This window comes from Falco biarmicus, chromosome 12 (assembly GCF_023638135.1).
Source record: "Falco biarmicus isolate bFalBia1 chromosome 12, bFalBia1.pri, whole genome shotgun sequence".
Taxonomy (NCBI): Eukaryota; Metazoa; Chordata; class Aves; order Falconiformes; family Falconidae; genus Falco; species Falco biarmicus.
In genome coordinates, this window is record NC_079299.1 from 27,393,003 (window position 1) to 27,407,584 (window position 14,582).

A 14,582-nucleotide genomic window follows, 5' to 3' on the forward strand; every position below is an offset into this window, starting at 1 on the left:
AGAGAAAAGGTGTCCTTCCATGGAAAATACTTCAGTTACTTATGCTTACAAATGCCTTGGAATTAGGTGGTTTGGGGCAGCATGATTGCTTTGATTAGTGAGTGAGAGAGCTGGTAGTAACAGTACCAGAGATGGAGCGAGCTGTTAAGATCCGTGTCCAAGTACTTGTTTTTCCAGAGGCTGAGGAAACTGAGACCTGCCACTTTGATTTGCATTGGATATTAATCTCTAATCCGAGTATGGCTTCAGGGCTGCTTTTTTTTCTGGTATGGATGCTGAAGATCAGGAGTAACCCCAGTGAACACAGAGCAATTGCAACCACTCCAGGAGCCTGATGCTCAGTGAAAGAGGACCACTGGCTGTGACGGTTTTTGCCTCTGTCCCCAAGGGATCTTACAAAAACAAGCATTGGGTGAAGACTCAAGTCTTCAGTGGGGTCACTTCTGCTTTGCTCCAGGGCAAGTTATGAAGCACCAAGCCCAGTAACCAGCCATATAGAGACACTGTCTCTCCACTGGCATCAAATAGAATTTGGCTTATTTCCACCTAAGGCTGACAATGATGTAGGGTTTTCTACTGACTTGGTAGTTCAGAATAATTTGATGTGTTAATTTCTTCACTATTAAAGCTGGGGAAAATGGCCTAGAAGAACAAAATGCCACAATGTAAAATTGTAGGAATGGATCCTCCTCTGATGTAAGTTAATATAGATCCAGTGGGGTCAGGAGTCTTATGTGGAGTCAGCGGTAGCAACAGCATTTTACGGGGGTGGAAAGCCTCACCATTTGTTTCAGGAAGGATATACCCAAATAAGTATTACACAGGATGAGAAAATTACTCCGAGTGTATTTCAGTTCATTAAAATTCATTTAATTTCAATTCAATTCATTCATTTCAATCCATTAAAATTTGTAACTGTTCCTAAAGAGGCAAAGTAAAGCAATCCCAGTAAAAACCAAATACACCCCTATTCCCTGTATTGAATAGAAAATATACAATCACAGAATTAGACCTGACGAAAGGACCTAAGAGAGCACTGGTTATAGGAGGCATTTAATGTCATCTCTGATGTTGACTGAGTCTTATCCAGAAGAAGAAAAAAAAAAGCGTTTTAGAAAAAAAAATCATGTGCATATTGACGTCAGTATAAAACTCCTCTTGACTAATTTGGAAACATGAATAGGCCTACTTTCTTACTTGGGTTTCTAATAACAATTGAAATTTAGATTTTCAAAGCTTTCTGGGGAATTTGGATACCAAATTCCTATTAAAATTAATTAAACAAAATAATTTTAATGGGAAATGGGCATCTCACCCCTAGAGGGCCGTGAAAATCCTGGCCTAAATTATTCAAGCTGAAATAATTCAAATATTGAACTTGTGCTCTTTGTTTAATTCTTGCATGAGGCTGGGCTTTGAGGAGAGCTGCCATGTCAGTATTGCGAGATTCATCTGCTTTTCAGCTGTCAGTTCTCATTCTCCTCAGCTGGATGTGCCTGCCTCCTGATACCACAGGAGTTTTTGATACATTTAGAGGATCAGAGTTACTTGGTACTGTCCTTTACAAGGGGCACATATGATGTGAGCAAAGGATTGAGAAACTAATAAGGAAACCTGAGAGACGCTGCACGAGTTCTGCCAGTTACACTGCTGAGCCAAGAAACTGAAATACAATGTTGGATTGGTTTAATGCACGTTGTGATTTTACATTTCAGTTGGGAGGCTTTAGTAGAAGCTTTGGTTCATGTTTGTAGCCTCAGTTGCCAATATCATCAGAAATGTGAGCATGTGGTAGAAGGTGATACTTCTCTAAATGCTCCTGCTCCTCACTAACTCAGGAGTGCCTGCTCCTGTGTAATTGGGCGCGTGCTCTTGCTCTGGGAAGCAGCTGTGGGAGTGTGAGTTGGTTTTTATGCTGGTTCATGCAGCATGATGGCAACTGCTAAATTTCTGTCATAGATTCCCACCATCTTCTTGTGAGAGCCATGTTGGCAGAGCAGAGCCCAGCTGGTTTTCAGGGCTGTCAGTTAAGGCTATTTCCACGTGTATTTTGGCACTGGGAGGGACAAGAGGTACTGACTTTTCTTCCACTGATTTTGCAGCTAGTATTTCTCTATCTTGGCTGGCCAGTAGAAAAAGCCAGGTAAGACTGCAGGGATCAGTCCTAGATCTGATACCATTGATGGCTTTCAGTCTAAGCATGTTTCCTTGCTTAGATGCACATTCTCTGGAGCCAAGCATGTAGTAGGGCCTTTTGAACTTTCCTTGCCTGTTTCCTATTCTGTCTGAATAGATGAATGCTAATTGAAGAGTATATTTGACATGACTCAAAGAGTTTCATTTAAATTATAGCTCTCTCCAGGAACCTGACTTAATTTATCTGCTTCAGGATTTGTGTGTGATGCCTATGCTATTTCTGAATAGAAAAGCAACCCACAACTAATTTATCTTCCATTAAAGGAAACCTCATCAGTGTAAAAAACCTATGTCATATTTGTAGTCCAGAAGTCTGGACAGCTGGCTGCTGGTCCTGAAACCATTTACTAGTAGTTAATGTCATAGGCTGGATTGTTGACTGGTTTAAATTGGTGTAGTTATGCTGGCTTCATCGGCAACACCAATTTATACCTGTCAAAGATCTGGTCCCACCGGCACGGAAATAGATTTATAAGTCTAACCACAATTATTGAGGCATAAATATTATAGAGGAATTGACTTAATGGGGTCATTCTGGATTTGTTTTGGTATAACTGATATTAAAATCTGGCCCAGAATTAATCACTGCCCATAAGAAATCAGATGGCTATCAGAAGGTTAATTTAATGTCTGTTTTCATCGATCTTTCCTATTCCAAATTTTGTATTTTATTGAAAGTTTTAGGGAAGACAGTCTGCGAGCATATACTGCCATGAACCTGTGAAAATTCACACCTAGAAAAGATCATGTTTTTTATGCCCCATTTAGAGAAGCACTTCAAGGTCAGAGTTTAAACATCTTTTGATAGTTTGTTGCAGTATGGTTTGAATATACTACATCTATATATATGTTTATATCTTATATACGATACATAAGAGAATTAGTGTTGTCTGGAAGCAGACAACCACCAGTGGTATGTTTTATTGAGATTTCCTTCTTTTTTTTTTTTTTTTTTTCCCTGGAAGCTCTGCTAATTATTAGGCCTTTTGGCATATTGATACCCTTTTTTGTCTGAGAATGTAACTTTGATTCAAATGTAGTGGCCATATATCTTCTTCCAGATCTTACAGCAAACTAATGGCATGTCTTAGGATACAAACAAGAATTATTTTTTTACCTGTATAGTTATACTTATGAATTACTTCTGTGCTAAAACTGTAGGCAACTGAGGGACCATAAGCTAGTCCTGTTAGTTATACTGTAGCATTGTAGCCCCTTGCCGGTGGGTCTTTGCCAGGATCTTCCATAACATCCAGCCTGGCAAATCCCCACTCTGTGACTGATCTGAGGAAGTGGCTGGGAGAGGAAAGCTGTAGCAAAGACATCCCTCAGCTGCTCCTGTGGTGTCTCAAGCAAACACAGCTGCAAAAGCATCTTGCACAGCATTGAATGCAGGACCAGGACAGGGCAAGTGTGGTGTTGCTCCACCTTTGCAGCTCCATCTGTAATTTATAACAAAAGTTTCTTGACTAGTGTCTGGGATCTGAGTCCTGTGCTTGAATGTCAGTTAAATGCCTGTGGAGAAGGGAACTGGCTCCTTGGCCTGGAGTATTGTGCAATGAAGCAATTTCCACGAAGGACAATTTTAATTAGAGAAGAAAAAAAAAAAAAAAGGACACCTAAGAACACATTGTAATCGTAATTGCATACAAGAGGGCTGAATCTGAAAGAGAGTCAAAAGATTAACTATTTGCGATGGTACTCCATGATCGCATTTTCCATAAAGGAGAATCATATTGGAGCACAGTACATTTCTAGCACAGCCTTTTCAGAAATCCTGAGTCTTGACCTCGCTTTGCTGTGAAAGGGATTGCTGAGCCCAGGTACAAATGGAAGAAAGCTGGCGGGGAGTGCTTGTGAGCCCACATGTAGCTGGGCTAAAAATAACAGTAGACAAGGCACAACCTCCTTTTGTGGGGGGTTCATTTGTCTTTTGTTCTGCACTACATTTTGAACATAATTAATACTATTTTCCCTGTAGAACCTGGAATAGTTGATAGATACCTTTTTTTTCCCCACTAATTAGCAAACCATTTCTGACTGTGATCAGCTCAGCTTATAGGTGTTTTTGGAGCACCTCTAGCAACTCTGCTTTTAGCATCTGGCTGGCTGTCTATCAATTTTCATGGTAGCTGTTGAATAGGAGATAAGCTGGAGAAGGGGCCTGTGCAAGGGGCCATGATTTTGCTCTCTGAGGGAAAGGAATGGTAATTATCTTTGTATTTACTGCAGTTGTTTCTCCAGTGCCATAGAAGCAGATCAGCCATAACTCATACAAAACCGTAAAACTCACAACTCCTGCAAAACAGCAGAAGTCAGCTAGCTTGGGTACCATCACATGGTGACAACACTTTTGCTTGTGGAGTTGCCCAGTTATTCCAAGTTTTATCTCCATACTTCAATTTGATCTAGAGTGCAGATCAACTGGGTAGATTAAACTGCTCCCTATGTTTGCTGGTATTGCGGGTTGTGCATTTGCTGTTGCCATGGTGCAGGGAGAAAAATTCAGTTGCATTGACATTTTCTTTGTGGCTTATCAAAGTTGTGGCTATTCCTGTATCTTGTTTTAGATGAAAAATGGCTGTGCTGCTACTGTTATTATTGGAAAAGTTTCTCTCCTCCACCCTGTTTGGAATACAAACACAACATTCTTTTGTAATAAGCTGCATGAGGACATCATCAGACAAAAAAATGTCCTTCAAGGCCCAAATTTCTCTGCCTGCTAACACTCCCATGTGATGGGAGTTTCCTTTGGAGGAAGAGAGCTACCACTCTGAGACCCCTCCTATATCAGCAGTTCAGGTTTATCTTCATGTTCCTACTTGGTACTATCAGTTTAATTTCTGCAGTCTGCTTTTAACCAACATACATCCAAGTATTGGTATTTTTCTAAGTTAGCATGTTTCAAATACCTATTTAATGAAGCAGAGTTATTGCCACTGCTCAATAATCTTTTGTAGCATGACATTTTTAGTGTGAAAAGCAAATATTTTAATTTAAAGTGTTATGTACATATTTATATTTAAATAATTAAGGGAGCTGGACTCAAGGCCAGATTTAAAGAAATGTAAACATTATGGATGCACATAGGGTCTGGCAAAGACTTTTTCACTAATGGAAAAAAATCTCAACAAGGAGAATCTAACCTCTTAGCTCTTTCCTGTGGGCTCCCCAGGGGAAGAACTGTGTTGAACTGGTTTGGGTGACAATATCTGGCTCAAAAATTAGTAACTCTTGGTATTGCAAAGGGCCTACTCCAAAAGCCAATTCAAATTCCCAGTGACTTAAAAGGGCGCTAGAGGAGGTCTCTAGTTTTTATGGCAGTCCTATTCTCTGTGGAACAGGAGTAATGAAAGCTCTTGTGAAGGGTTATAACAGACTCTGTGGTCTGCTATGTGGCCAGCTGCGCTAAACAGTTCAGGCAACAGGAGCTAGCCACATTGGCTTTATCGTATAAATACCTAGTACTGTAAAATTATATTGACTTATTTCCTTTTATGATCCCAAAGACTTCTGCTTATTGATGTCAGAAAATGAGTTCTGCTTTGCATTATTTAGATTGAGATCGGATCAAAGAAGTTTTCCTTGTAAAGTCTATTCGACTTCAAAGCAAGCAATTTTGTAAGGAAACTTAGAAATAGAGCTTCAAGCAACTGCGGAGATTAGATATTCTGCTTGCCTCCCACTGGAAAGATCAATGTCATGTTTTTTGTATATTTTAACACCTAATAATCTTAAGTGACTTGTGCAGTCAGCTGAAAAGAGATCACATGGCAGTGTTAACAAATTATTTGCTTAATCTGATTATCTGCTGAGACACCCATCAGTTGCACACATTGCACTAATTACAGAGGGTTCAAAGTCATCATTAGCGTATTTTGCCCAATACTATAATTCCTTTATTGCTAAAATTAAAAAAATAATAATATCAGGAATTATTACAGCTACATATGGCTAAAATGGACAAAACTTAATTAAACATTTAGCGTAGTACAATGGTTACAATATACCCACGGTTTGTAGCATTGTTGTTTCCTTGAGAAACCCATACTGTATAGTCACAGGCTAAATTTGCTGAATCACTTAAAGCATGACCATAACCAATTTAAAGAGGCTCTCAAATTGTCTGATTCTTCTCTGTAATTATTGACTAACTCCATCTCTGGCCATACAATATACATCTCAGGTTTCACTGTCAATAAGAGTTTAATACTGAGTTCCCTGGACTTCAGCGAGGTCAGTGGGTCCAGTCTCAGCTCCTTGGCTCACACAGACGACTGTCCCTCCTAGCACGACTAGAGAGCTGGTTGGACAATTTTTGCATACAGAGGTTTAGCAATAGTAGAACTCCAAAATAAAAAATGAAATTCAGGGTTAAAAACAATATAAAACCCACTAGCAATCTGTGGAAAAAGAGCAGTTAAAGAACAGAAACATATTTTCCCAAGACTAAACACAAGGGAAGTTATCGGAACCACTAAAGTTTCTGCTTATCTACTTGTGAATTACATTGCAAGACGCAACTGGGTATTTATGGACTTTCTTTGACAATATTTGTGATTTATGTTAACAGTATAATTCACTTCTGAAACAAAACACATTATTTAGACAGGTGCCATATTTGTTTCAACATAAGTAACTTCTGGTTTTCTGTATTCAGTGATAGTTCTTTTACGGTTCAGAAAAAAAATATATTTGAAGACAACCAAATATTCTCTGTAATATTTTTCTTGTCAAGATAAATTGATGTGACAAGATTTGGTTAGATTAAATTCTTTTCCCTAAAGGGGGAGGTGGGGGGGAAGGAATGAGACATACATAGAAAAAGCAAATAGGAGAAAATACTTTCTGTTTAGGTCTTGTTACTACTTTCCATTCATTTCAGCACCAGTGAGGTAGAGACATTACAGATGAAAAGGGCCTGTCAGGTTCTTCAGTCCATTTCCCAACAATGTCATACCATTGCTTATAATTATTGCCTGGGCTTGATGAGTAATACAGCATTACCTCTGTAGAAAACATTTCCTAATGCAGATTTGTATCATGCCACATAGTAGATAATAACAAGGACTTTATGAGGAGTGGTTTGATATAGAGTAGCAAAAATTAAGACTCTGTTGATTTAACTCCTCTTTGGAGACACCATTTTGCTGATGCTGTGGATCTGCAGCAAACAAAGACTTATTAGCTTAGGGGGGGCAGGGAAGAGGGGGAGCTCCATACTTCTTTGTAATATTATGAAGGGCAAAAATGTAATTTCCTGGAACGTATTGGATATATCTAGCTCTGCCTTTGTCACTGTCATCCACAGACAGGAACTTGTCTAGGCTTGAAAGATCCTATATGGTCAATTCTAATGAGCTGATCATGTCATAGCTTTTAATCTTAAATTCCCGTTATCCTTACTGACATTTCTATTCAAAAAGCAACTGAATTTTGCACAGACTAAGCCTGTTTTGCCTTCTCTTGGGATGTATTTCTTGCATGCCTTTCATTTGTGGCTAAAACAAGTGAGAAAATTACATAGCACCTGCGTAAATAATGTTGGATTTTACACTTATGTAGGCAAATCTTCTCATCATGCAGCTGGATCTTGACCCCAAGCTTGCTGAAAAAAATGATGATTTGGATGAGTTCAGCCTGCGGCTCTTTTTGACATTAACGGGAAACAGATCAAAAGTAGTACAGACTCTTACACAGCTATTGTACATTCCTCTGTCAGACAATGAAGCTAAAGGCAAAGAGGTTTTGGGGTTCTCATGCACAACCACACCTCTTTTGTGGCCCTCATTTTCAGGATTGCACACAGTCAGTACAGTACTTTGAGAATGGTTATACTTCCTTACTGAAGCAATCTGAACTTACCTCCTTGCTCATCCAACATAACCAAAGTCCTGATACCAGCATCTTTACTCTACATCCCAATAGTGGTAGCAAGGTAAGGAGGGGGGCGGGGAGAAGAAAGAGAGAGAGAGAGAAAGAGAGATCAGTGAGGGAACACTCAGCCCTAGGTACGGGACATAGGAAGACAAAAGAAAAACAGTGAAAGGAATGGCAAGGTCATAAGGGGCTGGTGGCACAGTCCAAAGACCTTATGTGCCTGGATAATGTATAAGGAGCCAAGTACTCTCAATTGTACCATCATTCCTTCAGGATTCACTGGGATACTGAACTGCCACAGAAAACACGAAGTCCTGGACCTTGAGATTAAAATAATCATTTTACATGAGTAGTTTCTAAAAAGAGTGGGTTCATCTCCAAGTTCTCTGAAGCAGAAGAAGGGAAGAAGGGGGTGTTGACATTGCATGTGTATGTTCATCCCACAGGAGAAACTCCCAAGGAAAACAGATATGACACAAACATGTTTGGGAAGGAGATATAGTGGTTTGTACATAGCCCTTGCAACACAGAAGTCAGAAAGCTTACCTACTTAGGAAATCCATTTTAAATCGGGCTAAAATTTAATAAGATTAAGCCACACTTTTTGGCTCAGAGATCTAATAGATATGGGTTTGAGCCAAGTTTTACTTCAGCCAACAGACACCTTTAGCAACACTGAACTTTGGATTAAGCTTGAAGGTCAGGTTTTTAAAACACCTACATGCTGAATCTGCCCCTGCTCCCACAGGTTAGTGGGAGTCTTACGATCAGCATTGCTAGATACAGGGTTTGAGCAAAGCCTAGCAATTCTGAGCTCCCACCTGCCTGAACTAGCAGCAGGGCACCTTTCACAAGAACAGTTTTTGCATGCATTATCATCACTCTAGGGTGTGATCAGGTGTCTCAGGTTTCTGGGATGCTGTGATACTAAGCTACATCACAGATCAGATTAGCTCCTTTTTAATTACAAAGGGGAAACTAGTTGCATTCTGCTTGGAGTAGTGATAACATCTGTGAATAATTAATGGCATGAACAATCTCCTGGCTGTTGCATGTCAATAACAGGTGAAGTAAGCACTCTGTAACCTGACAGTTTGCAAACATGGAGTTACCTGGACATGTGCAGCAGTAATTTAGCTTTATTGAACTGTAATGAACACAGAGCCATCCATACCCCTGTGAAGCAGATAAAGTTGGTGGTGTTGATTTTGCAGAGGGCAGGGGAGATGCCCACAGTTGCAAAGGAATGTGAGGAACAGAAACCTGGGGTCCTGACCGTCCCTCTTGCTTTTCAGGCCATCCTCCCTCTCCTTGAGGCAAATTAAGGACTTAATATTATCCTTCCTTCCAACTGCCCTGCAGACTGCCATCACTTGTCTCTTTTTCTGGGAGCAGTGGAGCCTCTGGCCATCAGCTGCCCAGTCCATGCTGGCAGGGTGCTCCCAGGCAGGCTGGCAGCAGGCTGCCCACATTGGCTCAGCTGCAAGCCTGACTCTGCCACACTTGAGGGCTGTCTGGCCAGTGCAGCTGGTGCTTCTCTGCTTTGCTTCAAGAGGATTGTGCTCAATTCAAGACACATATGAGATGCCTCTTGTTGCGCTCTCCTCATCTGCCTCTCTTTGCCTGCACTGCCATTCTTGTCTTTACTGTCTACATCGCTGTAGAAACTGGGAAAAATGTCAGATGTGTGCAGCCAGGTTTTCTCCCTCGTTTTAAAAAAACCCTGTGTGAGTTGCCAGGTGGAGACAAAAAGCCTCCTGCCTCTCCCCACGGTCTGTTGCACCCTACTGCCCTTGGGTCAGCTATCTGCCAGGTACCCAACTGCTGCTCTCTCTCCCTTCAAGCTCATACTGCATTTACTCGAATCCCAGCCAGCTTTGCAACCTTTAGAAACTCAAGGTCTAAGATCTTAGATTTGCCTATTTAAAGTAAGTAAACTGCCTTTAATTATCTTACATTTTCTGTGGGGCAGGTGTCAGATCTGCTAAGCACTGGATGTGCAATAGCTTTTTATTGTGCTCTTTCTATGCTCTTGGTACCCAGGGATGTCTTACCCCCAAAGGTGTGCATGGATTTTAAAAACACATACCTCATGCAAACATAAGAAGGCTTCTTGGGTCCTGAGTCATCTTGTGTTTGACTAAATACAGTGCAGTCTGACACGGGACCCTTCTAAATACTGGAATCAGAAACCTGCAATTGGTGGTGTGATAGTTGTTGGCTCTCAGTGAATCAAACATAGTAGGGTGAAAAATGTTTACTGCTCCTTAACCCTCTGACCTTGTTTTCCTGCAGTTTTTAACATCTGAGCAAACTGCTTTTATGCAGCTAAGATGTCCAGTGACCTGAGTAAGACCTATGCTGAGAGATGAACTCAGCAATCAGACTTTATGGGTTGTATCTTATATTAAATCTTTGCACAGAGGGAAAGAGGTACAGTTTTCTTTTACTTACCTGACTATCGGTGCCATTTACTTTTATCAGCCAATACTCTATCTCTTAAGAGCAGCCTGCCACAGTGTTAATACTAATGTGAAAATACTAAAGGGTGTGCATTGAATATACTTGTGTGCATCTGAGGTCTAATCATATTGAAGCTAATAAAAAGATGCTGACTGACAGAGATGAGAGGTGATTCAGACATCAAGTGACAATCTCCTCCTATTCCAAGCTTCTTTCAAGCATTGATTTTCAGCTTTTTCACAAAAAATTAACCATGTAAAGCCAATTTTAAAAAAATAATCACATTTGTGCATTTGAAACAGTCTAGACTTTCCTAGAAGTTCAGTATTTCCATTGTGACTGATGTTTTAGATAGCTCAAAACCAAACATGTCTATAAGAACTGTTCTAAAAATGTGCTCACCATCCAGATGTCTGAGTAGGAGAGAAACACTCAGTAACTGACCCTCAGTGACAACAGACTGAGCCATCTCCGGGAACTACAAACCCTCTTCATTTAAAGGAATAGAGAGGAAGATATGTGCCACACAAGCGGGGCCTGAACACAGACAATGTTGGCATTTTCTGCACTGAAAGTATCACAGGACACTTAATCTCAGTGGGAGCAGACACACTCAAACTGGTTGCTTAGTAAGTGTGTAAGAGAAGGTGACGAAGACTGTGTTTGCAAAATGCCAGCCCAGAAGAATATGTTTTACAACTACCAGTCATAAAACCTTGATAACAGGCTCCCAGAAAAGCCATGGTCAGGGCAGGGACCTGATGACCATGCTTTGATTTGCCTTGTCCTGAGGGCCCAGGAAGGCTTCCCACCCACATCCAGTGCTCACCTACATCAGTGAGATCCTACCTGGGAAACCACAAACAGGTAGAACTAAGAAGGTCTGTCTTGTTATGGAAATGTGTGCTGATGGTACACTGTCACCAGGATTAGTCTGTCTTTCTTTCTTTCTTTCTTTCTTTCTTTCTTTCTTTCTTTCTTTCTTCCTTTCTTTCTTTCTTTCTTTCTTTCTTTCTTTCTTTCTTTCTTTCTTTCTTTCTTTCTTTCTTTCTTTCTTTCTTTCTCTTTCTTTTTCTTTCTTTCTTCTTGTGCAAGGGAGGAATTTCTTAAGACCTACCAGCCCTTGCACAGGTGATCATCTGTTTAATTTGCAGCAAAATAAGGATTCTTTAAAAATGGGCTGCTTAGGGTAGTTCAGGCCAGAAAGAAGAAAAATGCCTCTTTCATAGGACTCTACAGAGTTCATGCAGTACATGCCATTCTAATCCAGGTCTTAAAACTATAACAGCCTTCTCTCTACAGAATTACTTCTTATTCCCCTTGTCTTCTTGTTGCACTTGAGAGAATTTGGACCACTGGATTTTTCTGTGGTACAGCAAACATCTCACACTCTTGTCCTTTAGAAGAAAATAGCACAGCATGAATTGCTTTTGTTGAGGCATTAAATTGACAGCTCTGGAGTTCCTCTGTTTATCCAGGAAACAGATACACTGTAGATGGTAAAATATATAATCTTTCCCATGCAGCCCTTGAACATACTCAGCCCTGACTCTAGGAATAAGCAGGTCAGCCAATGTGTCCTCCTAGACTTTGATTTCCATGGAGACTGCTGTGGGTCGCCAACCATTTTTCTGCAAAGATCTGCCCAACTTCGCACACAAGATAACCACTCAGAGCAGGAGACCATCACTTTCAACTTAAAAATGAATCACATTAGATGAAACAGCACCATGAATATAGACCCCCTAAAGTTTATGGAAGCTGATGCCCTTCAACTTTTCAGTAGCATTAAGCTCTAGTGTTTAGGTAAACCAACAAGGCGTACTGGTTTGGGTTCAATGTACTTTCTATGAACCACGTGCCCAGGTTCCCCACTGGATCACTAGCTAAGCTACTGATCAGAAAGACGGAATACATGATTTTAAAACTCTGGGCTTAATTCAGCTCTTGTATAACCTAAGTCTGTCAATGCTTCAGTGAAACCAGTTTAAGAGCATAACTGGGAACCCGTTTGGAGGCTTTAATTTACCTTATCCTCAATCTTCTGTAACAGCTTTTTAAACCCTTTTTTTTGTGAGGGTTTCACTCAGAGCAAGTCAGCAATGAAACATTCCCAGCGCTTTGGAGGGGAAATGCATTGCTATATCATTTCTTCTTATTGTTGTTATGTCACTTAATTTCCCAAGGTGGGAATAAATCTAGGAAGAAAATTGGAATGACTTCTCAAAGGGCCCATCAGTCCCTCTAGGAACACAGTTTGTTGCATCCTATCCATGCCTGCTACAAAAGCCAGCTACTCCAACTTTAGGTTAGCCCAAGGGGTGATCTTCCTAACAGTATAAGGGAATAATGTATCTGATAGAGAATCCAAATTCTAGAAATCGCTTTTTCTGCATTTCAGAAGATACCCTGAAAAACAGATCTACACTCTCAGTTATGTGAAGAACACATAAACTTCCACTTTGCTAAAAAGTTTTGCTTTAATCGATATGGATTATAGAGTTTGTTCTGAATAAATTAATATGGACAATTATGTACCAGGACAGGCTGACATTGCTAACAGTTCCCAGAGACATTAAAGAGAAGTGTCAACACCCTAAAGACAAACATGTGATCAAAGAAACATTTTTTAGTCATCCATAGTAATGCATTTCCTCAGCTCCCACTCCAAATTCACTGTCAACTTGTTAATGCTTCAGTGTCTCTCCGTAGCTGATTTAAAAGCCATGTTACTTCTCAGCCTCTTAATTCACCCTGTGGTTCAGATCCTCAGCTGATACAAATCTGTGACCCTGCCATTGAATCCTGTTTGCCTGGTGGTCATCTACTGCAATGACCCTCCAGTGCTACTCCACTGGTTTACATAGACAAAGGGGTCTAATCCTTGAGACCAAAATTATGAATTGCATCCTCCTGTGCCAGATGTGTATTTCTTTCTGAGCAGAACTGTTCCGATGGCTAATGGTGTCAAAGAGATTTTTCAAATTAGCTTTGACAAGCTTTGGACCAAACTCTAAAGTAATAGAATATTTTTTCTTTTATTCTTCAGACTAAAGGACATTTGACTATGATAATAATGTTGGGATAAACTCACTTCCCAATCACAAATGAAGGAAGTTAGTAAAATGGCATACTGTGTGTTCAGTGTCCTGCGTAGAGCAGCATCATGAGGTTATAAAACATTTTATAGCTTACTATTTCAGCTTTGATATGTTAGTAAATTTGACTGTCACCCCCAGCACATGAGAGGACAAAACAGTCCTGTCTGGATTTAAATGTACAAACCAGACCATTTGTCTGTATGTGTCGCTGAGTGCTTTCTTGCTGGGCTTTCTGCAGTACTGATCTAGTTGTCATTTTTTCCCTTGCTGCCTCATATCTATAAATCATCTATTTTTCCATCCTACAGTGACTGATTTTACTTAAAGACCATGGTGGTTCCACTGGAAGATGGTAGTAGACTCATGTCTTTTCCTTTTCATGTGTTACTCTGCATTTCATGAAGTCAGCTCAGAGGTAAAAAGCTTGAACAAGAAGGTCAGCTGCAAACTGTGTATTTAGTTTCACTTCTCCTGCCTCAGTTCATTTCTATTTTATGTTTTGGCCCAAACATTGCACAGCATCACCATAAAATATAGGTATTTACAGCACTGAGTAACCTGAGTAGCTCAAGTAAGCATTGGTCAGTGTAGATGTAACTGTGTTGCATGGGTATGTTGCGCACCACAGAGCAAACTGAGTTTTGTAGTCTACCATCCCAGTATACAGCTGCCTTGGCACAAAGCAGTGGCTACTTTACAACAGCCACTCACTGCTTCTTCTTGCTTCCGCTATTGGTCTAGGACTAACAAAATCAACTTCTTGCAAAGCTGGTTTATAAAAACAAGAAACAGTAACAGATTTGGTTTTCCTTGCCAACGTTCCCTGGGAATAACACCAGGGCTTAGTCTCCAAGCTCAACCTAGTCCTCTCGAGCAAGGAAGCCACAGTCCTTTGGGGACATTGATTTTGTCTCCCAGGCTATGACCTACATTTCAGCATTA

At 40.4% G+C, this 14,582-nt stretch overlaps 1 protein-coding gene across 2 annotated transcripts in view; it reads right to left on the reverse strand.

Moving 5' to 3' along the window:
- SNAP25 (synaptosome associated protein 25) overlaps positions 1-14,582 on the reverse strand; it is a 66,267-nt gene that overhangs the window by 12,723 nt on the left and 38,962 nt on the right. For both annotated transcript variants that reach the window (XM_056357554.1, XM_056357553.1), the window contains exon 4: positions 8,062-8,110. In XM_056357554.1, the coding sequence (XP_056213529.1) occupies positions 8,062-8,110 (49 nt within the window). The remainder of the gene's footprint in view (positions 1-8,061; positions 8,111-14,582) is intronic.